Source organism: Marmota marmota, unplaced genomic scaffold, assembly GCF_001458135.2.
Source record: "Marmota marmota marmota unplaced genomic scaffold, marMar, whole genome shotgun sequence".
NCBI lineage: Eukaryota > Metazoa > Chordata > Mammalia > Rodentia > Sciuridae > Marmota > Marmota marmota.
Window position 1 is genome coordinate 1,904,213 of NW_026000222.1, and position 25,786 is coordinate 1,929,998.

The window sequence follows — 25,786 nt, forward strand, 5'->3', positions numbered from 1 at the left end:
GCCTCGGCGAGCTCTGCCGGCCAGGTCGTTGGTGCTGCCGCGTCCGGAACCGGGCGGGCCGGGGGCAACGCTGTTTCGGTGGAAGAAGTGCTACTTTCGGCGACTTTCCAGGCAACTGAAGGATGAGCCCCGCCCACATTCTGCTGTTTTGCTGACGTTTTCCGTCCCGTGAACCGAGTTCCCTCCCTGTTTGCAGAGTCACGGTGTTGGGACAAAAGGACTCCTGCGTCTCATTTCCCAAGAACGCACCCGCCTGGTTCCTTGTCAAGGGGGCGCAGGCTCGCTCAGTGCCTCGGGGCTGGAGAGAGAGCTCGGCGCGGTCCAGGCCGGCCGCGGTCACCCTCCGAGTGGGACCTCCTAGTGGGCCCTGCACTGCGAGGTCAGCACCCTCCGAGTGGGACCTCCCAGTGGCAGCTCCTGGCACGTCTCTGGGGAGGCTGCGGCTGCCGTCCTTGCTGCCGGTCTTCCCCCTCCAACCCTGTGCTCCCGGCCTGTTCCTCACGCCTACTTCCTATGCACTATTACTACTTACACCCTTCCTTTCAAACAGTCCACTTTTTACGGTATTAACTTTGCCACAAGCAGTCGTAATGTTGTGGAGTTATGAATTTGACGTGCTGCTTAGCATTTTCACCTCTGTGTAGCAGATATCAAACCTAAACAGAAGGTTTGCATCCCGCACGTCACCGGCAACCCTGCCGGTTCCCCCGACGCCTGTCATCACTGTGTCATGCGTGTCCCGAATTGTGGCCAGCCTGGTGTTCCAGGAGAATGCCTTCTGGCCGGTCACTCTCTGGCTAGACCTCCCCCATTCACCTCTGGCCTATCTGTCCCTTCCTGGCTGTGTCCAGACCACTGCCTCGCAGACCCTCTTGTCTTGCTGTGAATACTCACTTAGCCATGGACAACTAGTTGCCCTTTCTTTCTGGAACAAGTATTCCTCTGGCTAACTTCAGTTCTTCCTTTAATTGAGAAAAAAATAATAAAAACGTTGTGTGTGTGTGTGTGTGTGTGTGTGTTTGCTGGAGATTGAACCCAGGGCCTTGGGCTCTTTCTTCCTACAATTAGAAATGTCACATCCTGAAATACCCTCTCTCTGATCATCCAGATGAAGTACACACATCTACAGAAATACACATATATGTGTGTGTATATGTCTCTTTTTAAGGGCCAAGTTATGTAACTCAAATTATAAATATAGACGAGTATGACCATTCTTCTAAAGATGAAAATAACTGAATTATTTTTCATTTTATTAAACTTGAAGTCCTCTAGGGGAAAAAAGTGTGTTTTATTAATCCTCTTACACCCAGCTCCTAGAGCAGGCCATAGGTGGATGGATGTTGACATTGTTTTGATGAACTGACAGCACTGGTCACGCCTGTACTTTGGAATTCACTGGGACACACAGGACACAGCACACAGATGGCCAGGCCTCTGTAAATAGTTGTGACAGGGTCTTGCTTGTTTGCTTGCCCTCTCTCCTTAGCTGGGACTTCCTGCTTGGTGATCCACCAGTCAGAAGGCTGATGAGCTCCACGTGCTTGGTTCATGTTTCTCAATTCCAGCTTTTTAGCCAGGTTGCTCCTTTTTTTTTTTTTTTTCTTCATTTAAACAACATTTGAGTCAGTGAACACTCACTAAGAGTGGGCATCGGTGATGGGTATGTCCACTGAGGCTGCCGAAAAGAAAGCCAATGTTTCCAACCAGACCACCTGGGGCTCTGCAGTGGAGGGGAAGCCTAGGGAAATGCTCAGGGGTGTGTGTGGGGCCACGAAAGAGGCCTGACCTGGAACTGGGGCTGGGTTCTGTCCGTGGGACCATCATATGCTTTTCAGTAAGTGAGCAACATGATGCTTTTGCTTTTAATATTTTTTTAGTTATAAGTGGACGCAATATCTGTATTTTATATTTATGTGGTGCTGAGCCACAACCCCAGCCCCTTGCTTTAACTTATTCTGTGAAGGAAAAACATCTAGTCAAGAGTGTGCAGGAGGCACTTTAGATACTGTTTTCAGTCATGTGGGCTGAGATGGCAGGTTGGACTGGACCTGCACGTGGCTTTTAGCCGGGAAACCTGCCTTACTGTTTGTGATCTGACCGCCAGGCTGCTCCTACACCCCAGAGGGGATGACAATCCATGCAGCTATACTCACGTTTTAAGTTTTACTAATTTAAATTTTTTTATTTTAAAATCATTATTACATGTTTGCGAGGGGGTCTTGCTATTTTGCCCAGGCTGCCTCCAGACTCCTGGGCTCGAGCAATCCTCTTCTGCCTCAGGACTCCCAAACGCTGGGACTGCAGATGCCCACGCACCAGGTAAAATGATATCAAATTAAAAACAGACAACAACCAGGGCGCGGTGCCGCACGCCGGTATTCTCAGCAGCTTGGGAGGCCGAGACAGGAGAATGACAAGTTCAAAGCCAGCCTCAGCAACTGCGAGGCGCTAAGCAACTCAGTGAGACTCTGTCTCTAAATAAAATACAAAACAGGGCCGGGGTGTGACTCAGTGGCCGAGTGCCCTGAGCCCAATCCCCGGCACGCACGCACACACACACACACACACGCGACCGAGCGGGCTGGGCTGTGCTCAGGGCAGAGCGCTCGCCGGGCACGTGTGAGGCGCTGGGTTCGATCCTCAGCACAGCATTAAAAAAAAAAAAGCAAAGTAAGGCGCGCCGTCCATCCACGACTACTGCAGACGGCGGGCCGCAGACCCGGCCGGGCGGGCGCCTTTGCTACGGCGGGTGCGCAGCGGCCTGCTCCGCTCGCCGCGCAGAGCCGAGCCCCGGGCAGGTGAGCTCCGCGGGCAGCTGCGCCCGCAGCCGCAGGGCCGCGCCGCCCCTCTCCGCACAGCGGCGGCAGAGCCTCTGCTGGGTCAGTCGGGCGTCGGGCAGATTCGAACGCCCAAGCTGCCAGCGCCGCCAGCGCCGTGGGGCCGAGCCCTGGCCAGCGGCGGGAGGCCGCGCGGTCGGCCTGCTCTGCTGCAAGGTCTGCGGCGCGGGGCCGCCGCCACGGAGCCTCGTTAGCGCAGTAGGTAGCGCGTCAGTCTCATAATCTGAAGGTCGTGAGTTCGATCCTCACACGGGGCAACCGCCTCCTTTTGTTTCCGACAGCGGTGACTCTTTTCTCGAGCCTCGGGGCCGCAGGCCTCCGGGTCCTGGGGTCCTGCGTTCCCGGGTCTCAGGTACCAGTCTGCTGGCGGGGGTCCAGGTCGCCCACACAGCGGNTGCCGCCCGAGCTGCTGGTGGAGATCTTCGCCTCGCTGCCCGGCACCGACCTGCCCAGCCTGGCCCAGGTCTGCACCAAGTTCCGCCGCATCCTGCACACCGACACCATCTGGAGACGGCGCTGCCGGGAGGGTGAGCGCCGGGCGGGGCCGGGGCCGGGGCCGCGCCAGGAGGGTCGGGGCGGGATCTGTCGCAGATTCGAGGTGTGGTGGGGTGCGGCCGTGGCGCTGCCCACACTGGGGGCTCAGGGAGGGCTGTGGGTCCAGGCCGCTGAGCCCCAGTGGCCAGTGAGAGCTGGGGCTGGTGTCCCTGTCAGCAGGGCCCAGGAGGTTCAGAGGGCTTGGCTGCCTCCGTTCCCCCCAGGGCGCAGAGCCAGAGACACCCGAGATCTGGGGCTCTTGCTGGTGACTGGCCAAGTGTGTGCGTAAGGCCGCCACCTTGTCCTCAGGCTGGTTGGGTGCGTTTTATCAGGGTGCTGGGGGCAGGAGTGAGGGCAGGGAGCAGCAGCTACTTTAGGTGACAGTCTAGAGTTCAAGGCTCGCTGAACTTCAACCTTGAAAGACGTCTGATGTGCAATCACCTCTCATATTTTGTTCAAAACAAAACAAACCACTTCCAGACGCTGCGGAACAGCAAAAGGAAGAAAGCAAGCGTCATCAGAGACCTGTACTGTTAAAGACTTAAAATTTTGGAAAGCTTGTCATTCCATACGTGGGTGTAGTCATGTCATGCACATTTTACTTAGAGGCAGTTTGCAGTAGGACTCTGTGGTGTCCACTCCATTCATAATAGCTATAAGCTGTATCCTAACTGGCACACTTTGAAGTTTTCCATTTTTTCCTTGTCCTAAATTGTGGTTTGACAATTGCTTTGTGCATTTTATAGAAATTTGGGAGATTTATGTGTATATTTTAGAACTTGTGAGATTATCTTCTTGGAGTGCATTTGCTAAAATGTAACCGTTGGGTAGCATTGATGAAACCTTTGCTACCTTACCCACCTATTTGAGTTTGCACCACAGGTCTGCAGGAGAAGGCCTCTTCTCCCAAAACCTCCTGGCAGTGGGCTGATTGTTCTATCTTTGTTGTATAACATAATGGCCAAGGCCCTGGGTTTGGAGTTAGCCAACTTGGGTTGTGCCAGGCTCCATTTATCTGCTGCCAGGTCCTGGACAGGTTGCTATACCTTCCCAAGTCTGAATGATGTATTTGGTGGGAAGTATCTTCTTGAGAGTTGAGTAAGATGAAGCACCCAAAACCCTCATCCCTAAATGGTAGCTGTTTGCTAGCAATGCATCTTTATTGTATCTTTTTCTTGTATTTTTACTGTATCTTTTTCTTGTTTTATTTTTCTCTTAGCTTGTTTTTGCCCTGAAAATTTGTAAGAACTGTCAATAATAGTTTTTAAAAAATTTTTTTAGTTGTATATGGACACAATACCTTTATTTTACTTATTTATTTTTATGTGGTGCTGAGGATCAAACCCACGGCCTCATATGTGCAAGGCAAGTGCTCCGCCACTGAGCCACAAGCCCAGCTCTCAGTAATAGTTTTTTGTCAGCTATGGGCAAGTGCAGTTTATTGCTGCATTATAAAGTTGAGGCAAAGAAAGTTTTACTCTCCCTTTCCTGGTGAGCCCTACCTTGTGTAATCAGAAAATTCAGAGACATGCCACAGAATAACCGAGTTGCCGCCCAGGACAGGTTGTTAGAATGGTTAGTGGAAATGTGCAAGGTTCTGATGAAGTCGCAGGAGGAAGCTGAGGGCCTATGTTCAGGACTCCACTTCCCACTGTGGTGGCTCTCAGGCAGCTTTCTGGGGGCTCCAGAGGCTCAGGCCAACAGAACATCTCATTTACTCAGGTGACACTAGAAGATGATAACACTAGAAGATTCATTTTTAGAAATTAAAAAAAGAAAAGAAAAACAAGCTGGGTGTATTGGCACTTACCTGTAATCCCAGCAGCTCGGGAGGCTAAGGCAGGAAGGATGCAGGTTCAAGTCCAGCCCGAACAACTTAATGAGACCCTGCATCCAAAAGGGCTGGGGATGTAGCTCAGTGGTAAAGCCCTGGATTCAGTCCCTAGTACTATTTAAAAAAAAAAAAAAAAAAAACAGATACTGGATTAAATGAGGAACTAATTCCCTTGGAAAATATTTTTCCGGAGTCTGGCTAAGTTGCTGAGGCTGGCCTGGAACTTGGTATCCTCCTGCCTCAGCCCAAGTACCTTCCTGCACACATTTACACACAATTGGCCACACCAGTCTTTTTTCTTTTTTTAAAAATTGACTTAAAGGTTTTATTCAGGTAATTTGGATAGGTTTAATAATTTGCAAAATATTTCTGTAGTTGTTTGTAGACATTCGTTTTTTACCTTCATTTGTAATGACTTTTGCAAAATTTCAAACTTTGACTTCCTTTTTTTTTTGTGGTGCTGGGGATTGAACCCATTTCCAGGCAAGCACTGCCACTGAGCCACATCCCCAGCCTGCAAAATTTCAAACTGTAAACAAAACTTATAGATTCTAAATTTTGTATATGATTTGCACCTTATGATTGGGAGTGTAGTGGACAGCTGAATCTTCAGAGTTCCGTGCTATTGTTTTGGCAGCTCTTTTCCATCCCACGAGGTCAGGAACTGGCTGGCTGGCAGTCCCACCTGGTATTGTGTGTGTCTCTCTGAGACAGGCCAGTTGTGTGTAAATGTGCATAGGAATTGTGTGTGTGACAGGCCTGGGTCTGAGTCCCAAGACTTTATCTCCCCTGGACTGGACATTTGGTGGTGGTAGGTGCACTGAGGCCAGTTAGGTGGACAGCAGGGCTTGTCCCAGTCCTAGGGCAGATGGCCAGGCTTGTCCCAGCCCAGTGTCCTGACAGAATGTAGGGGTCCTTGCCCTTTTTATTCTCCTGAGAATGAGTGAGACTGATTTGTGTGTTTTCCTGGGAGTGGGAAGTGGCCTGGGTTTCATGGCTTCTGAGGGTTGGGGGCCATGATTGACTTTCAGGTGTGTAAAAGACACATTTAAGAGCTTTTTCTAAAAGGATAGGATGATTGGGGCTGGGGAATACACTAGGTACTTAAGAAGAAATAGTTACTTGTGATAGTTATCATTCATGGAGAAGTTCAGACTCCCCAGTGTCCCATAAGTGATAGGAAATGGGTTGTTTCCATAGGACCTTGACCTTGCTGGCCCCCATATGTTAGCAGGTGAAGTGACTCAGGCTAAAATTGGTGTCTGGACAACTGGTGGGGGGTGGTCTTTCTCTGCACAGGTGAGAGTCCTGCTGTTAAGTCAGGTCTATCCTGGTGCTGGGGCCAGCACAGAGCAAGTAGGGACTGCTCCCTGTGGAAGGAACCAAGCCCAGCCCTGTGTTCAGGGTGTAAACAGTTTTTTTTTTTTTTTTCTTGTACTGGGAATTGAACCCAGAGGCTTTTTACAACTAAGCCACGTCCCCAGCCCTCTTTTTTAAAAATTCTGATACAGGGTCTCACTAAGCAGCTCCACCTGGCCTGGAACCTGCAATCCTCCTGCCTCAGCCTCCCTCCTTGGGATCGCAGGCATGAGCGCGCACCTGACTGTAAACAGTTTTTTGATGCGTCACTCATTTGGCTGGTCCTCCTGTGCTGTGTGCAGAGCGCCGTAAATAAGTGGGTGTTTGTCAGGGAGCCCAGGGCGGAGGCCAGCTGTGTGTGCTCTGACCTCGCCCCGACCAGGCCCTTTGTAGCTGATACTTCACCCTTTGGCTGGGAATTTTAAAAGGAGCTAATTTTGACAGTTAGGAGATATTTATGAAGTCTGCCCAAGGCTAGTGAGTTTTGAAAATTCAGGCCCTCTCTACTTCACAATATTGAAAGAACTGCAAAAGATTTTAAAAAGAGGAAACACCCCCAAATTCATTTCCCCCTCTACACTGAACTCCACTCAGAGGGTGCACCCGAGGGTTTCCTCTCAGCTTCGTGCCTGCTGTGTCAGGCCCAGTGTCTAACTCGCCTGTTTCTTCCCAGATGGTAACCTCTCCATGCCACCTGGAATGCTGTGCGTAGAATGTTGCCGTTAGCTCTGAAGCTGGTCAATTTTATCACAGTGAGAAATAGTCTTTTCTTCTAATGTCGTGATCTTTTTGCAGAAATGGAAATTGGAAAACCAATACTTCGTCAGGCACAGGGGTACATACCTGGAGCCCAGTGACTGCAGAGGCTGAGGGAAGAGGATTCCAAGTTGAGGCCAGCCTGGGCAACTCAGCAAAACAAGACACTGATGCAAAAAAAAAAAAAAAAAAAAAGTTGGGGGTGGAATGTAGCTCAGGGGTAGAGCACCCCTATATTCAGTCCTCAGAACCAGAAACAAACAAAAACTCAATACTCAATTTTGTTTTGCAGGCGGAAGAAAATGCTGTTTTGGTTCTTTGTGATTGGCTGATGTGAATTGTGAGGAGCAGGGCTTGTTACCCATGGCTGATTGATATTGGAGGCTCATCCCAGGAGGAGGTCTTGGAACCAGGTGCAGGGACCTTATGGTTCTGTTGAGTGGTTACTTGTTGAGCCAAGGTTCTGGCAGAAGGGTCATCAGCTGTGCAACAGCCTGCCCAGGACACAACAGAGAAAGGCCAGGCCAGCCCACGTCCTGGGGGACAGGAGGGTCCTAGGACTCCAGTGACCCTTTTCCCGAACACTGCTGCTTAGAAGGAGGGCCGTTCTAGCTGGCACCAGTTGACTCTTGTGTGAGGCTTTGCTGAGAAATGGCACCCTTTACGTGGCAGAGAGGGAGGGCAAAGGGAGTGCTGCTGCTGAGGGGAACCTTCGTAAGACTCACTGTTTTTATTTTATTTTTAACTTTAAGAAGGTGAACTATCCCAGGTGGGTGGTGTACACCTGTAACCCCAGCAATTCAGGAGGCTGATGCAGGAGGATGCAAAAGTTCAAGGCTAGTCTCAGCAACTTAATGAGCCCCTGAGCAACTCAAAATAAAACAAAAAGGGTTGGGGATGTGGCTTATTGATTAAGCATCCTGAGTTAAGTTCCTGGTACTAAAAATAAAAAAAAATGAAGAAAGTGAACTGTCCTAGTGGCTGGCGAGGCCAAAGCTGGTGGAATCTGAGTTCAAGGCCAGCCTGGGCAACCCATCGAGGTGCTGTCTCAGAATCAAGAGATCAGAGCTGGGAGTGTGTCCGTGGTCGAGCGCCTCCTACCTTGCGGAGGCCCCAGGTTCCATTCCCACCACCAGTTAGAAAGTACCTGCCTGGCAGGCCTTAAGTGGAGGTTGTTCCTTACTTCATGTAAGTGGACCAGCTGGCCAAGGCCTGGGCACAGCTGTTCCTCCTGCTCATGCTGTTGGGAAGGGGGTTACGTAATGCATCTGAGGGCTGGGTGTCTTTCTGGCTGGAAAGGGCATCATGGGGCCATGGAGAAGCGCAAGTGTCCTCTCCAGACCCATGTCTGTCCTGACCTTCCTCCCATTTTAGAGGCTGCTTGGGTTGGGCTTGTGAGTCAGCCTCCACTGATGGATGCTGGCCCCCAGTGATGGAGGAGGGGGAGCCGGGAATTCAGCCAGTCTCCAAACTGGAGAACAGTGCAGGTGAGATGGTTCCAGAGTCGGGGAGTTGCAGATGGCAGAGGGCTTCCCAGGTTCAGGAGGGAGGGGTGTCTTTGGGCTCACAAGGCCTCAGCCGAGGGCTCCTCCTCTGCCAGTGGCTCCTGTAGCGCAGGAGGGGTCTGCTCCCCTGGAGGAGCTTCCTCCCACCCAGGGAAGGACCCCTTTGTGGGGACTGGGTTGTGAGGCCAGGTGCCTTGTGCACTGAGGCAGCTTCAGCGTTCTTGCTCGCGTCCACGCGTTCTGGGCGTGTGATGGGGACATAGGGGGCCTCTTAGAATTTGGTTTTTGCATTCTTTTTTTTAATTGTAGGACACAGAACCTTTATTTTGTTTATTTATGTGGTGCTGAGGATTGAATCCAGTGCCCCACATATGCAAGGCAAGTGCTCTACCACTGAGCCCCAGCCCAGCCCCTGGCTTTGGCATTCTTTTGTAGGAGTGTTTTTTTTTTTATTTTTTGGAACTGGGGATTGAACTCAGGGGCGCTTAACCACTGAGCCACATCCTCAGCCCTTTTTGTATTATATTTAGAGACAGGGTCTTGCTAAATTGCTTAGGGCCTTGCTAAGTTGCCAAATCTGGCTGGCTTTGAACTCGGGATCCTCCTGTCTCAGCCTCCTCAGCCACTGGGATTATAGGCATGCCCCCCCACACCCAGCTTCAACGTAGATTTTTGGAAGATTTCTGGATGGACTATAATTTTTTCCCTCAGTGCTGGGGATCAAACTCATGGTCTTGTGCATGTTAGGCAAGTACTGTACCACTGTGCTACATCCCCAGCCCTCTCTGATTTTTATTTTGAAACGACCTCTGAGTGGCTTAGGACCTCAAGCTTGTGATCCTCCCTAGTGGCTGGGATATGGGCGTGGGCCATGGCATCGGCTGGGCCCTGCTTTCTAACCCATGGCACTGAGATCAGTCTGCAGCTCTGGCACACACTGCAGGGGTGAGAGGGTGAGAGCAGGACCCCTGAGCTGCAGGCTGCCTGTCAGCCAGGCAGTGTCCACCCCTGGGCATGCCGAATGGGGTGTCTTCTGGTGGGCGGCGCCTGTGCTGGGCTCTGCCCTCCCCTGTGTGCATGCTGTGGGAGGCTGCCTCCTCCTGCAGCCTGTGCCCCCAGGTGCTGCCTCCCACCCCGGGTGGACAGTGCCTGGGCCTTTCAGGGCACAGGCTCCTGTTGGGGCACTTGCCGTGGTCCCTCCCCTAAGCTCCCCACCCTTGGTGCTGGTGTAGCCACAGAGGACCCCCGTTGGTGCTGGGGCTTTGCACCCTCATCAGCCCCTGCCTCGCTGGCCTGGGGAGACTGTCCCCTCTGGGCTCCCCTTGGTGTACCGTCTGTGCCTCCGGCCGCATCTCCTCATGCAGGGTTGGTTCTCGGCTTTTTAAGTCCTCCACTCAGGTGTTCTGGAGGTCCCCAGAGAGCAGCCCTCTGTCTCAGAGTGTGTCCCCTCTCTCTGCAGAGGTGGCTGTCACCTGTCTGCTCGCAGTGCCTCCGAGCTCCCTCTCCAGGGTGACATCCACGGATGAGGACCTGTTTGCTGGCTCCTGGTTCCAGTCAGGGGAGCAGAGGGACTTCCCCTGCTGTCCTCAGGGTCCCTCTTCACGTGGGGCCGGAGCCAGTGAGGCCAGTGCCCACCTGCTCTGCGGTGCTCGGGCGCCTCCCTGGCTGCCCAGACCTCCTGCTCGGCCAAGCCAGGCCCTCCTCGCTGCCCTCCCTGCTTGGGGTGTTGTAGAGGGAGGAGTCTTGCTTTTAGTCTTTAGTTTCCGCCCCCTAAATTATATTTTTTCAGAGAGTGGGAGAAAAACTACAAAGCGGGGCAGAGGTCTCCATATGCGGCGGCCCCGGGCCTCCGGGGCCCAGGCTGCGAGTGTTTGAATCACAGCCTGTGTGGACCTTCCTCATGGACTTAGTTCCAGGCTTGTCCAGCTGTCCTTGTCCTCAGCTTGCCCTGGCCTGTCTTCTGCTGGTGACAGAAGAGCACAGAGTGGGTCTGTTGGTTCCAGGTCATGTGCTGGTCCAGAGCCATGCGTGGGCCACGTCTGGCAGGGGTCCTCTGAGGTGCACAGGGTGCCACCTGGCTTTGCTGGTGGACCCGCTTGAGGAAACCAGTCATCGGGAGCAGACTGACCCACTCGTGAGGCTGCCTCTTCAGGCTCCAGCTCCACACACCCTTATTGGGGTCGCACTTCAACAAGCCGGATTCAACCACAGTGTCCCCTCATGTCCTTTCTGGGCCAGGGCCCACCTGGGACCTTGGTGATGGCAGTCTTGTCCCCTGGGCTCCTCTGGGGTGACGACCTCTGACTTCCGTGTCTCGTGTCTCTGACTGCGGCTGTGCCTAGAGGGCTGCTTGGGTGCTCTGCAGGACCTTCCCATGGCTGGACCAGAGGCAGGCACTGGGAGGAAGACCCCAGGGAGCCAGGACCACCAGATGCTCTGCAGCGGACAGGAGGGGCTGCCTGGCCATGCGTCCTGTGTTCCCCAGCGTTGCTCACGGGTGTGGAAGGGCTGCCTGTGGCCATCTCAGCCTGGACCCCGGCTTTACCCTGGTAGTTTTAGCACACTTGACCACGGGGAAGAAATGGACTTTGCTCACGACTTCAGAAGTTGTTAGGAGACTTATTGCTGCAGCAGGGCGCTGTGGGGGGCAGTGGAAGCAGAGGTCGGTGGTGTGAGCCTCCCGTCCAAGCCTCCTGTGTGTGCCAGTGCTGCCCGGGCAGAGCCCCTGTGCCTGTCGTGTGCGTCCTGTTACAGTGCAGACTCTGATTCAGCTGTCTGGTGGGCGCCCGCCACGCCTGGGGGGCTGTCCTTTAGGCAGGAAGGTTCTCATGCAGGCACCCAGACATTTGCACACTAGACACAAGCTTGTGACCCTCTCTGCCCCATGTCACGTCCCAGGTGGGCATTGGGAGTTGCTGGGTACTAGTGTACGGAGTGGTTTCCTGACTCTCGGTTTGGGACTGTGTGTGGTGTTAGAGGGGCTTGCTTTAAGCAGTGGGCGTTGGTCTGGGAAGTTGCGTCCGTGCAGTTCCTGGAGCAGGTTGTTGTCTTGCTCAAGAACCTTCTGTGGCTCCTCTCTGCTCCACACTCGGAACTGACCCGGGCTTGGCTGCCCCGGTCGCCCCACCTGCCTCTTTGCTTTGGCTACCTGCTGCCCCGTTTGAATGGCACCTCTCAGGCAGCTGGTTTTCTCTTTCCTTAGAGTTTTCCTAGGGTTGGGGGATGGGGGGAAAGGAGTGAGTACTTTTACTCAGGTCAACTCTCACTGGCTACCTGGTCTCTGAGAGCAATGAAGGTGACTTAGTCAACCAGAGCTCTGGCCCGGGTGTCCCAGGCTGCAGCGCGACGCCTCCAGACGTTGGTCTTAGGGCCAGAGCAGGCGGTGGTGTAAGTGCCATGAGGATCTTTGCATTGCGTGGAAAGGTCACGAGGTAGCTGATGATGGCCCTGCCACTGTGTGAGGTCCGTTAGTGCCTTCATGGGATGTGGTGGACATTGGGGCCGTGGCTGTCACCATTCTAGATGTGGTCAGTCTGGCCTGAAGTGGCATTGCAGTGGTGTGATCATTGGGTAATCTGCTGGTGGGAGGGGTGGCTGCTGTGCTGGGAGCACCCTGCTGCCGAGCCGCACCCCATCCTGTGGTGAGAAAGTTCTCTTTGGTTCACAGAGCTAACTGGACCATGCCAGTGGTCAGGTCTCTCAGAGGCTGGCTGTGGTTCATGTGTCATGTCTGGTTCTCAGCTCTGGGTAAAGGGCTGCTGCCTTGCGTAGCTGTCCCTTGGTCCAGCAGGCAGGCATTTCGATGTTCCCAGCTGCTGGGGCACCCTTCATAGTGGTGGCCTTGGGCTCTGGGCATTGGTGAGTTCCAGATGTCCAGGGCAGTCTCACTGACAGATCCTCTGGGACCCCTGGACCTACGTGGAGTCAGCCCGACCTGTCCAGGCCTCCTGTGCCTCCCTGACCATGTGCATGACACAGCTGTATTTTCAGGGGCTTTCTCAGACCTGGGTGGCGCTCTCTGATCCCTTGGGGCAAGTCACCTGCGCACTAGAGGAAGGTCCCCTTGGAGATGCCAGTGCAGGCTGGGTCCCGGGAGCCGGGTCCTGTCACATTGCTGCCTCTGTCCTTCCTTGGCTGACTTTACGGGAACATCTTGACTCCAGTGATCAATTGAAAGAACAGATTGTGTCCTTGTGTTGCATCAGCATCTCTGAAACATGATTCCAGTAGGGCTCGGAGTCAGAGTCGGTGGCCCCAGGCCTGCTGGCTGCCCCTCCTCCTCCCGTGAGGATTTGTGGGTGAGTGTTCCTGGTGCCCAGTTAGGATTGCCAGATGTAGGGTTGCAGGGGCTTACAGAGGCCCCAAGCTGATCCCCTTGCAGATGGAAGGTGAGACTCACTGTCTCTCCCTGTACCTGGGGTGCAGCCCCACATTTTGGCAGGATTGCCTGCCCTCTGCAGCTCCTGCAGCCAGGGACTGTCCCTCCCGCCGTCTCTCTGGCCATTCTCTCCCTTCTGCAGCACTAGAGTGCAGAATCTCACTCCCTTGAACCTGGTCCCTGCTCCACTCGGGGGGCCTTGGCAGCTGAGAGCGCCCCGAAACAGACTCTTCTCTATAGGAAATTTCATTACTGTTCCAGCGTTGAGGAGAGCCTTCCAGGTCCTTGATCCTGGGCAGTGGGCATGTGTCAGGTGCCTCATCCCCAGGAGGCCACAGACGGCAAAGCAGGCTGCAGCTGACAGTGCTGTCTTTAGCTATCCCTGTAAAGCATTCAGTAGTTGGTGGCCAGCTGTCGGAGGAGGCCCTGGACTTCGTCCCTGTGGTAATGGTGAAGTCATTGCTAAAGTTTATGAGTGGATTCTATTTGCAGCCTTCCACATAAACATACAGTGCACGGTTTTAAAATTTAGGTCTCCTTTGTGGTTAGTAGACCAGCCTACCAGGAGATACTGTTCTTCCCTCCCTGTATTCAGTAAAGCTGAAATCTGAATGCTAGTTCTTATTTAAAAGGACAGTTCTTCCTTGTTTGGAAGTGTCTGAGTTCAAGTCATGTTCCTGCTGGTGGTTGGAGCCTCACAGTGTCAGGGTACTTCTGGACCAGCTCCCGCAGCCTGGCTGTAAGACTTCTGGGGGCTGTGGGGGAGCCCAGCACCGTGGCTCCTGGGAGGGAGGTTGCCACCTTACCTCAGCCTCATCTGGAGCAGCCTCCCTGCCTGGAGTCCTGTTCAGGTTTCATTGATGAAAGTTTCATGTCTAAACTTGAAAATGTTTTCTCAAGAGCCCTGGACCCTGGTAAGGAAAACCAGCAGCTGCAGGGAGGACACACGTGTGAACTGTTCTCATACCCTGGAGCAGGCTCCTAGGGAACTGCTTGCTTTGCCTCAGTTCCTTGCAGAAGTGCAGAGAACGAGTAGAGGTGGTTTTTGGTACTGCTGGGGTTGCACCAGGGCTGGTGTATGCTTGACAAGCACCCTGCCACTGAGCCACGTCCCCAGCCTGCGTTGTAGAAGGTGAAGGAGTACCACTAGGAGTTCTTAGTGCTCTAAGGGAAACGCAAACGGGCCTGAGCTCGGCAGCCATGGGAAACGCCGGCCTCGGGCGGGATTGTTGAGCTCTGTGCTGCCTGGGACACAGCATAGCCACGCGCGACTCTCCGCACTCGAGTGACGTGGCTGGTCCCAGCGTGCTGTGCTTCCCAGGCTTGGGATGAAGAAGAAAGGTGCTCGGCACCCACTGCATGTTGAAGTGATGGAGCTGTTTTGTTAAATAAAAAGTGTCATGAACAGTTTTACTGTTGTTCTGTTTTGTGGTGCTGGGGGCAGAACCAGGGCCTTGCATGTGCTGGGTGAGTACTCTGCCACTGAGCTGCTCGCCCCCCACCCAGCCTGCTTGCTTTTAATTTGTAAAATGTTCTGAAGATTAAGTTGCCTCTGTGGCTTGCACTTTATTTCTGCGTGGGGGTAGGGTCTAGACTGGAGTCGGGAGTTGCTTGACCTGCCTGGGAGTTTTCAGTAGCATTCTCTCGGTCCTAGTCTCTTTCTCCAAAGGACAGCTGTGGCATTTTGCTGGGTGTGGTGGTGAGTGGCCTCTCTGGGAGGGAGGTTGCCACCGTACCTCAGCAACCTGGATCAAGGGTGTGCCTTGCCTGGGTTTCCCCCCAAAGGGACCACATGGAGCTGCCGGCTCTTGGGCCTGGGGTCTAGTGTGCAGGCAGGGACATGCTATGGGAAGCAGGAGGCCTGAGGACCCTGCCAAAGAGCTTTGCCAGCGGGTTGGGCTGTGGCTCAGTGGTAGAGCACTTGCCTAGCACGTGTGAGGCACGAGGTTCCATCCTCAGCACCACATAAAATAAATAAAGGTATTATGTTCATGTATAACTTCAGAAAAAAATATGTGTATGTAAAGAGAGCTTTACAACCCCTGTATCCAAAGAGCCGCTTGCCCTGTCTGTGCCTGGGGCTTTACTTGGGCCAGCCTCAGGGTTTACCCGGTGCCCTAGTGTTGGGCTGATAACATCTGTTCCACTGAGAAGAAAAGGCCAGTCCTCTGGGAAGGACGGGCAGAAGTGACATGGCGAGGGGCAGCAGTGGGTGCTCCCGGACTGCGTCATGCCCACATTCTGAATTACCAGCTTCCCCTTCTGCCTGGGGGGCAGAGTCCTGCCTTTGGAGGTCATTGTCAGGATTGGAGAGGTCATACTGTGGGACATTGGCTTGACACTGTACACCTATGATCCCAAGCGTGAGCTGTGGCCAATGTGAAGCCCATGGACTTTCCTGGCCCCTTCCTGTGCCAGGAGCTCACAGGAGGGAGGCCTCGTGACCTTTGTGGAAGTTACAACCCCTCTCTGCACCTGTTCTCAGGGTTAAGACTAAGATGGAGGTGACGTCGCATCACTCTGGGCCTGCAGGCAGGTTTAAGTTCCTGATGCCTGTAGTGCATGGCACGGTACCCACACAGGAAGTGGCAGTGGCTGCAGGCGGCTCTCTGTGGGCGTGGATGCACTCAGGGCACCATGCTCTTGAGCCTTGCTGAGCCAGAGGCCTGGATTTTGGTTGGGACACCCTGGGTGGTAGGGCTGGAGGGCGGAAGGCAGTGCTGCCAGCAGGGTCAGGGTGCGAGGATGGGGGAAGGCAGAAGGTGTCAGGGGCCCCTTCACTGACCAGGGACCTGGACAGCCTGGTGCAAAGGGAAGGAGGGTGTCAATGCCCCTTTGCAGTGTCTCATCAGAGTTGAGGACAGCCTCATGGCTGCATTAAACAGTTTGTGGCATGACATGCAAGCCACGGTGGGGTTATGTTGGCCCCTGGCGCTGGCTCGAGCCCTAACCAGAGGTGGCCTCATTTCCATGGGAACAAGGCACCATTTCTTCCAGCGCATTCACAGAGCCTGAGTGTTTGAGCCCGGCTGCTGGCTGCGCTGTCACGGACGCTGCATGTCGTCGTCTGTTGGGGTGATGCTAAGATGAGAATGGCTCCCTGGGGGCCAGGCAGTGGCTCAGCGTGCAGCACCACCCCACAGGCCGAGGCTCGCAGGCGCGCCTGCTGCTCCCTTCGCTGCCCCGCAGCTGTCTCTGTTGCTTTGTGATTTCCTGATTTTAAACTTCGGCTAACATTTCTTGTTGCAGAATATGGTGTTTGTGAAAACTTGCGGAAGCTGGAGATTACAGGCGTGTCTTGTCGAGACGTCTATGCAAAACGTGAGTCGACCTTTGTTGTCACCTCCTAACTGAGAAGCAGTAAGCTCTAAAGGGAGGAGGGGACAGCTTGGGCCTGTTTCCATTTTCTCGGGTGCCACTCTCAGTCACACTGGATGTTGCGCTTTTTGTTGGTGATGCTGGGTTGGAACCCAGGCCTCATGCGTGTGGACAGGAACCAACCTGTAGCCCCATGTCCTCAGATACAGCATTGGTGGCCTGGCGCTGCTGAGCTCAAGGTGCTGGGTCCCCCGTTTTGAGTGTGCCATTAACCTCACTTTTAGTTTGCTGGGCTGAAGTCTTCAAGAACCTGTGTTTTTATTTCTATAACAGTTTTTGTGCTTATTGATCTAGTGTTGCTGGGGATCCAGGGCACCTGCGTGCTGGGCAAGCTCTTTACCACAGAGCTGCACCTTTGCTCATGCGTGTATGTGTATTTTGTAATGGTTTAATTTTTGCAGTACTGGGGAACCCGGCGGTACTCTACCATGGAGCCACATCGCCAGCCTTTTAAAAATAATTTTTATTTGGTATTTCTTTTAGTTGTTGATAGACCTTTTATTTTACTTATTTATTTATTTGTGGTGCTGAGAATTGAACCCAGTGCCTCACACATGCCAGGCAAGTGAGCTACAGTTGAGCCACAGCTCCAGCCCTTTTTAATTTTTATTTTGAGGCAGGGCCTCGCTAAGTTGCTGAGGCTGGCTCAGACCTGGCCCTCCTCCTGCCTCAGCCTCTGTCTCTGGGATTCCACGTGTGCACCATGGTGACCACCCATACGTTGTGTAGATTTTAACGGACACATAATTGTGTGTATGTATCGGATACAGTGTGACATTTCAATACATGTATGTGATATGTATGGATCAGATCAGGACAACTGGCATGTCTGGCACCCTGTGAGGCTAATACTTAAGTCCTCTTCTGGAATTGTCGCCTGCCAGTTAGCCCTGCTGTACTGCAGGACAGTAGAAGCTACTCCTCCTGTCCTGTCACACTGTGCCCATTTTTGAGAACCCTGAGGTCTGAGCAGTGTGGGCCGCACAGGAAGCAATTCTGGTGCTTCCCGAGCTGTTCCCCAAGGTTCAGGGCCTGCTGCCCCGTGGGGGGTGAACATGTCACCTTCCACAGGTGCCCAGACAGGTGAGCTCCAGACCCCACTGTTCTGCTCTAGTCCTCTGCCTTCCAGGGTCACTGCGGCACTGGCTGAGTGCTCAGTGCCCTTGCCCACTACCTCCCCCATGACCTCCCTGATGGTGCCAGCGTGTCCCCTTCTTACTGTGGTTGGGCGGCTGGCCCCAGTGTCTCACAGGACAGGCTTCCACCTTCCGACTCCTCTGCAGGTTTGCTAGGCCATTAGGTTTCTCTTGAAGAACAATAAGTTCCAGCAGCCACATCCCAGCAGGGACACAGGTGTTGGCCCCTGTCCAGGCGTTAGGTGTCCTGTTGCACTCAGGGAGGGCACACGAGAGAGGTCGCTGGGAGTGGCGTGACTGGGTGGGTCCAGTGAGGACGTGGAATTTCTTTTTCTTGCTGAGTTTTTTTTTTTTTTTTTTTTAAGAGCTGGGAATTGAATCCAGGAGTCCTCTACCACTGAGCTGTACCCCCAGGACCACCACTCTACCTTTTTTTTAAGAGTTTTAAGACAGGGTCTCACTAAGCTGCTGAGGCTGGTCTCGAACTTGATCCTCCTGCCTGATTCCGAGCTGTTGGGGCAACAGGCTTCTTGAAGATGTTTGCCAAATGCAGAGAATAGTTCTTCCTGCCTGTTGTTTAGTACACCAAGGTGTCTGTGCTGCAATGGCCAAAGCAAATTTTGGTTTTCATATTCCTATGCAGGAAATGTGTTTTGCAAATTTTCCTTGGAAGCTTTATCTGGGAGATAACTGTTAGGCTCTGGGAGCAGAGGATTGAAGGAAAATCAGGCTTAGTTCCTGAACAGGTAGCGAGTTGGCAGCCTTGACTCGCTGTGCCAGATCTGAGTCTGGGGGCTGGGAAGTGTCCTCAGTCAAGAGACACACACACCACAGGGACAAAGGGACGCCAGACCTGCCCTGGGCAGATACCTTAGCTGGGTATATAAGGATCCTAGATAGCCTCTCCCAACTCAGGGCCCCACTGAGCTGTGGCCTGGGACCCTTCATGCACTTCTGGCCGGGGGGCAGTGAGCAGCCTGGTGAGGTCTCCTGCTCCCGTGAAAAGGGACATCAATGGATGTCCTCTCCAGCTAGTGCTATGTGGCCTGCTGGGTGGCTGAGTGTCCACGAGGGTCACTGTGGTGAGGAAGAGGGAGAAGCGAGACCATGCTGAGCCCTTCCCTGCCGTGTCTGTTCAGGTATAAACCCTCGGGTGAAGTCGGGACGCTTCATGAGAATCCTCCCCGATTACGAGCACATGGGATACAGAGACGTGTACACCTGCCGTACGTACCTCCTGCTGGCTTGGCTTTGCAGGGAGAGCGCAGCTGCATGGAGGTCCTCCAGCTCGCAGCCTGACAGAGCAGACCCTAGTGAGCTGGCCGCCCAGCGCCCAGGGTGGGGTTTGGGGCAATATCAATTAGGACACTCTGGAGATGCACGTTTTAGTGCCTGTCCTTTATTGATGAAGCTACTGCAAAAGTTCACACAGAGGCACACCAGAGGGTAGTGTAAAAGCCTTAACACTTTTCCCTTCTAAAATGAAGTGTGAGTTGACTTCTAAACTTTATCATTCAGTATGTTTGAATAGCAAATGTGAATTTTTAAAAAAAGGGTGCACTTTTACTAGACAAACACAGGGCAAAGCTCTCCTGCAGAGCTCTGGAAATGTTTCTAAGATGTAGTTACAGAAAATTTGTGCCCCTTTCGCTTTTTATTAGCTCAGAGTGGTTGAGTGGAGGTGGAGAGTGAATTTCAGTCATCAAGAAAGAGATTAAAAATATCACTTGCACTAAAAGCCATTTGAAAGTTTCTAGAAGCGCTCAGAGGTACTCGAGCTGTTGGAGGGTCCGGTCTCAGCTTTGGCTGTCTGGAGTAGACATGGCTGACAACACCTACTGGGAGCAGAAGGAATAGTGTGTCTAAAGAGTTGTTCTGAACACCCCCTCGAGCTCTGGACAGGCCTGCAGTGCATGGCCGGGATCCCTGGGACGGTCCAAGGGCCCAGCCTGCCTCCAGGCCCTGGTGCGACAGACGGCACAGGGGGACCTGGGGACGTGGGAGACGTGTGTGTGAGGAGCAGCAGGCAGTGTGCGGATGCTGACCTCCCCTCACCTGTGGGAGGTGGTCAGAGACTGAGCAGCGCTCTGCCCAGCTGCATGCTGCAGGTTCCTTCCAGCCCTGGGGAGCAGAGGTCCCCTGCTGCTGGCAGCCGGCCTGGTGTGAGTGTTGAGCTGTAGAGGACGGGCACCAGGAGTCCTCTGCTCCCCTCTGGTTGGCTCTCTGGGACAGGAGTCTGTCTGGAGCCCAAGTGGTGCTCGAGTGGAGCTCCAGCCCACCCCTGGGGAGCCTGGGCAGCCAGGACTCAGGAGTTGCCTGACGTGTGTGGGCCGGGCTCTCGTCCTTCAGCCGGTGTTCCGAAGCCTTCCACTGGGGATTAAGAAGAGCTTGAGTGCAGACCCCTGCTTCTGGGAGGTCACTCTGGGCACCTGTGCTGCCTGTAGCTGGGAGGTTGACCACTGGCTGGTGGGATTGGAGAACCACCGTGCCCCTGAGCTTCGAGTGCGGCTATAGAACCGCATTGTAGAAACTTGGAAATCCAGAAAAAAGCAAGGGGATTCCCTTGTTGTGAGCATGGGTTGCATTTCTCTGGACATATTTAAATAGCAAGTGGCCTCCTAGCACTCCATTGGGTTCCTGGGCTGACAGAGACACAGGCAGCCGCAGTCCCGGAACCCCCTTGCACTGCCTGTCGATGCAGGCTTTTGTTTTTGGTTATCATCAGAGATTGAACCCAGGAGTTCCGAACCACTGAGCCACATCCCCAGCCCTTTTTATTTTTTGAGCTAGGGTCTTGCTGAGTTGCAGAGGTTGGCTTTGAACTTGTGATCCTCCTGCCCCAGCCTCCCTGGGATCATAAGCCTGGGCCACTTTGTCTGGTTTCAGCAAAGTGTTTTTGACTGCAGGGTCTCAGTGGCAGTATGCAGACACAGGAATGGGGGCTTAGCACTGCGACCATGTGGCAAGGAGCTGGAGGGACACTCCAGACCCTGAGGCACTTTCCAGTGGTATCTGGTGGGAGGCCCTTGCAGAGCTCTGGCCCACCACGTGGACCCCCCAGCACTGGCTGGGGGGTGAGCAAGGAAGGAGGGACATACTTCTCAGGGGGAAGGGTGCTGGGGACAGGGTGCGCCCCTTGGCTGTTGGGATTTTCCTCCCACCTTTATCCTGGTTAGAGCAGAAGCAGTGGATGGGAGACCCCATCAGCTGTATTTGTGCTTTCCTTTGGGACGGGAGGGAAGCTCTAGGCATCCATCCCAGGCACCTCAAGTCTGCAAACAGACCCGAGGACATAATTGCAGGTCTCCTGCTGCACCCGGCTGGGGACTGCTGTGGGCACCTTCTCCCAGCAGCCCATCCTTCTGTCCCTCATGCCCAGATGTGGTTTCATGCTGGTCAGCCCTTCCTGTTGGGCCGTGGGAAGGGCCAGAGCATGGGTGCTGGGGTTTCCTGTTGGCCCTTGGCCGGGAGTCTCTTGGCCTTTCAGAGTGCTGCTCCAGGTGGAGGTGGGGACGGTGTTCTGAACACAGCCCCTCAGGGCAGCCCCGGGGACATGAGCCCGGGGATGAGGTGGTTTTGTGTGGAACAGGCTGTTGCAGAACCTCTGTGGCCTGCTGCTGGGGAGGCCAGCCCTGGGGTCTGCAGGAGGAGCTGTCACCTAAGCTATGGGAGGGAGCCAGCTTGCCTGGAGGCCCTGGGGGTGGTGAGCATGAGTGGTGTGAGGGCAGCCTTTTCTGAAGTTCACCTCCTCCACCTTTTGACCCCAGGTGACGCAGTGCAGTGTGTGACTCTTTCCTAAGCTTGGCGCCCCGTCCTGTTAACCCTTGGTGTGTTCCTCAGGTGCATGAGCGTGGGCTACTCTAGGGGGTCCTGGGCGGGTGGGCAAGCCCCAGCACTGTCTTCTGGCCTTAGACCTGGAGGGACAGGTGTCCAGGCAGAGAGGTGAAGAAAGGGCAGGTCTGTCTGGTCACTGTGGCCATCGAGGAGAGCTTGATCGCAGTTCAGGTTCCTTTGAAAGGCCGTTTCTAGCCTCTTTCTCTTGGGACTGGTTGTTCTCCAGGGGTCACGGAGGGGGTTGTTGAAGCTGAAGCAGCTGCCCTCGTGCCAGCAGAGCTCAGGAGTCCAGCGAGGATGTCAAGCTGACCAGCCGTCTGGGATGCTGTGCTCTGTGATGCTGCTTCTCAGCAGAACAGGCCACCTCCTGCTCCCGTTGGAGGTGCCAGGGTGTGTGGCAGGTCCCTTAATCACAAGCCCAGGGGCTTTGAGGGGGAAGTGGCTGAGTTCTTAGAACTAGATACAGTTGGCAGTGAAGTGGGAGGTGGGGGGGGGGAGACAGACAGGGTCTTGCTGGGTAGTGTTTTTTTTTTTTCCTAGTATTTTATGAAATTTTGGAAACATGCAGAACAGTTGAAAGGACGGCACAGGAAATGCCCATCTCCATCTGGTTCTGCACAGGCACTCTGTTCCGCTTCCCTGATACTGGCCGCCCCCCTCTTGTCTGTCCCACCCTGTCATCCCTCTGTTGACTCTGTGTGTGGAAATGGGGACAAACCCAGGGCACTCTGCCACTGAGCCACATACCCAGCTCTTTTGATTTTTATTTTCAGACAGGGTCTGGCTAAGTTGCTGAGGGCCTTGTTGAGTTGCTGAGGCTGGTCTTGAACTTGGATCCTCCTGCCTCAGCCTCCATAGTGCTGGGATCACAGGTGTGTCCTCCACGCCTGGTGTGACCGAGATCTGGGTGGGTTTCACCGTAAGCTGCAGACCTCAGTGTGCACTGAGCCTGCTCGTGGGCGTTTATCTCATGGAGGTCAGTGTGTGCTCATGGCTCTTTGTCCTGCTTGTTCCTGCCTGTTAATAACTAATCCATCCAGGAGTGACCGGCCACCAGGGTGCCGGCTTCACTGTGTACGCTGAACAGACTCGGGCTTGTTCTGAAGGGGAGTCCCCCGCAGGGAGTCCCGCGTAGGCACACAGGTCTTGTCCTCCGGTTCAGCAATGTCCTGATGGCCTCGGGCTGGCCCTGGTCCTTCTCCCTCCAGTTGTCTGGCCCCACCCGAGGCCGCCTGGGTCCCCGCACTCCGGGCCATGGTGGTGCCTCCTCGCTGTTGCCCTGCTCTCCTGGCCAGTCTGGTTGACTTCCCTTCCTGCGCTCGGGGAGGGGATCAGTGCTCGGAAACCACCCATGGCTCCCGCTCTAGAGCTGCACCTGCAGGCCTGGCCCGAGAGCCCAGGCCTTCCCTCGGGGCCTGTGCCCGGCTGGGGCCCTGGCTGCTCACCCTCCCGCAGTTGCCGGGCCTGAGCGTGCCCTCGCCTCTTCTCCCTCCAGTGCTCCACCGGTACCGGCACATTTTGGGATTGTGGCAGCCAGACATCGGGCCATACGGAGGACTGCTGAACGTGGTGGTGAGTCTGCAGGCCTGTGAGGGCACCTGCCCACGTGGCGCTCTGCCTTCTGTGAGGCGGTGGCATCTGCCAGCCCTGGCTGGGGTCTGGCCTGAGAAGAATAAACAGATTTCAGCAGCTCTTTAGCCTCTCACTGCGCCCTTGGGCTCTCTGATGCCCTGACTGGGTAGCTGTGAGGTCCTCAGGCCCTGGACCTGCCAGGCCAGGCTTCCTGCTCACCCGCTGGCGATGCTGGTTTTGCCTGTGCTGTTGGCTCCCGATGAGGGGCGGCAAGTTAGAGGAGGGCGGGGTGCGCAGGGCGACCACACTCTCCTTGTGCAGGTGGATGGCCTGTTCATCATTGGCTGGATGTACCTGCCCCCACACGACCCTCATGTGGATGACCCCATGCGGTTCAAGCCTCTGTTCAGAGTCCACCTGATGGAGAGGAAGTCCGCCACGGTGGAGTGCATGTATGGCCACAAAGGACCCCACAACGGCCACATTCAGGTGGGTGAGAACCCCGGTCTCCTGTAGGCATGTGTGGCGTGGGGACAGGTTTCTTTTGGCCATTACCATCCCCAGGGCCATCCTGGGTGGTAGGTGTCCCCAAGTGTGCCATGCACCACAGCTGGGGACCCGCTCCTGTACAGACAGAGGAGGAGGAGGAGGAAGGGCTCCCCTGTGCTTGCTGGGGCCCTGCTGGGAGTCCCGTTGGAGGGGAGCCTTTTCCTCGTTGCCCCACACTTCCCGTGCTGGGGCGCCAGTAGGTGGGCATGGCGCTGAGGGCGAGGGAGTCATGACCGGCCCACTGTTCCTTGTGTGTGCTCCCTGCTGTGACACTGAAGATTGTGAAGAAGGACGAGTTCTCCACCAAGTGCAACCAGACGGACCACCACAGGATGTCCGGTGGGAGGCAGGAGGTGAGCCGCGCGAGGGGAGGGTGTGTGAAGACCTTGTGCCTGGCGCTGGTTTTTGAGGATCGTGCCTGGCCTTGCCCCATCGGGCAGAGCAGATGTGGGAGGTTGCAGGTTTGAGGCGGGTGACGGGCCCAAGGCCATATCTGATCCTCCTTCAGAGCAGCTGCTGGCAAGTGCGTGGGAGGGCCCTTGAGCCTTGCCACGGGTGAGTGCCCACGCCCTCATATCTTTTCCGGACTCTCCCCTGCTGGAGGCTGAGCCCTTTTTGCTTGGGGGCTGCTGTGGGTGTGCAGTGCCCAGGCCCCTGGTGTCCCTTGCGGTTGTGGCGGTGCAGGAAGCGCGCATGGTTTCCTGCGATGCCTTGGGGTTTCAGTTGGAGACTCTGAGACACACTGCTGTGGAGACATTTTTATAGGACTTGAGCTTGTCCCACGTAGCAGCTCACTGCAGCTTGTATTCTTTGTTGGGTGAACATTTCTTAGCATTTCTGATTGCCTGGTGGTTTCCCCACTGGCCAGGGAACCACGGGGAGTTGGGGTGAGTGGCGCCTGCGCCTCTGACATGTTGGTGCTGGTGGGTGTGGTCCTTCTCTTCCTGGGTGGACGGCAGGTGAAGATGGAACATGGCAGAGGTGCCTGTTTCATTTACAGCGCTGTCATTTTAGATTTGACTTTGTGTGATTTGTCATACAGGTGAAAAGTGACATTTTCCAAGAGACTTCTCAGGGGTTGGGACCTTACGCCAGAAGGCCATGCACTGCATCTCTGGGAACCTCCCTGTGAGCTGCTCTGCAGGCTCTGCCTGGCAGTGGACCAGTGTCCGTCCAGCTTGGGGACAGGGTAGCTCCCGAGAGCTGGGCTGGGCCTGCATGCCCTGCTGGTACTGCTGGGCTGGTCGAGGCCGCTGCTGCATCCCTTGTCACGAGGGAGTGGAGAGCAGTGCCCCGAGTTCAGGTGTCTGTGAGAAGGGCCGCCAGGCGTCCCCCCAGGTGCAGATACTGCCTGGCTTGTCTGCCTGTCGCCCCACCTCTGTGCCCACTCCCACAGGCTGAGGCCTCTGGGGACCAGGGGAGGAAGGAGGGCCACACTTCCTCTGTCTGGGCACCAGGGCAGCCCTGGGGGGGACTGGACGTCACTGCAGGCTCCTGCGTTCTCCTGAGCGTGGAGCTAGTTTCCAGTGAGCCTCCTTCAGAGACCCTGTGTGCTCGTCAGCTCTGGTTGGTGTTCCCGCAACGCCTCGCCACTGCTAACCGGGCCCTCATGTGGTCCTCTGGGTGGGACTTGGCTCCAGCACCCTCAGCACAGTGTGTTGCGTCTTTGTTCCTCCCACTGGATTACTTCATTTTACCTGTTACTCATCTGTTCAGTTGTTGGTCTTTCCCTGTAAGTTGAGCTGCCATTTTAACGGAAAGTTTAATTTTTTTTCTTTTTCCTTTTTTTGGTTCTGGGGATTGAACCCAGGGGAGCTTAACCACTAAGCCACACACCCAGCCCTTTTTTATGTTTCACTTTGAGATTTCGAGACAGAGTCTTGATAAGTTGCTTAGGGCTTCACTAACCTGCTGACACTGGATTTGAACCTGAGATCCTCCTGTCTCAGCCTCCTGAGCTGTTGGGATTACAGATGGGCCATCAAGCCCAGCCCAGAAGGTTTAGTTTTGATGAAGTCTAATTTGCAAAGATTTTCTTTTGGGGCTGCTTTCTGTGTTCTAAAAACCTTTGGACCAGATAGTTTGTTTAAAAAAAAAAAAAAAAAAAAAAA

General features: G+C 54.6%; 1 protein-coding gene and 1 non-coding gene across 2 annotated transcripts in view; both read left to right on the plus strand.

Annotated features, from left to right (window-relative positions):
* The first annotated feature begins 3,024 nt into the window (after nucleotides 1-3,024).
* Nucleotides 3,025-3,097, plus strand: Trnam-cau. Its single transcript has one exon. It is a non-coding gene; the product is annotated as a tRNA-Met (tRNA).
* Nucleotides 3,098-3,235: 138 nt separating this feature from the next.
* The window catches only part of Fbxo31 (F-box protein 31), a 31,092-nt gene continuing 8,541 nt past the window's right edge, over nucleotides 3,236-25,786 (plus strand). Inside the window, exons 1-6 of the mRNA XM_015495985.1 lie at nucleotides 3,236-3,367; nucleotides 16,456-16,527; nucleotides 18,860-18,946; nucleotides 23,050-23,126; nucleotides 23,448-23,615; nucleotides 23,954-24,028. Coding sequence (XP_015351471.1) covers nucleotides 18,892-18,946; nucleotides 23,050-23,126; nucleotides 23,448-23,615; nucleotides 23,954-24,028 — 375 coding nt within the window. The 5' untranslated portion in view covers nucleotides 3,236-3,367; nucleotides 16,456-16,527; nucleotides 18,860-18,891. The remainder of the gene's footprint in view (nucleotides 3,368-16,455; nucleotides 16,528-18,859; nucleotides 18,947-23,049; nucleotides 23,127-23,447; nucleotides 23,616-23,953; nucleotides 24,029-25,786) is intronic.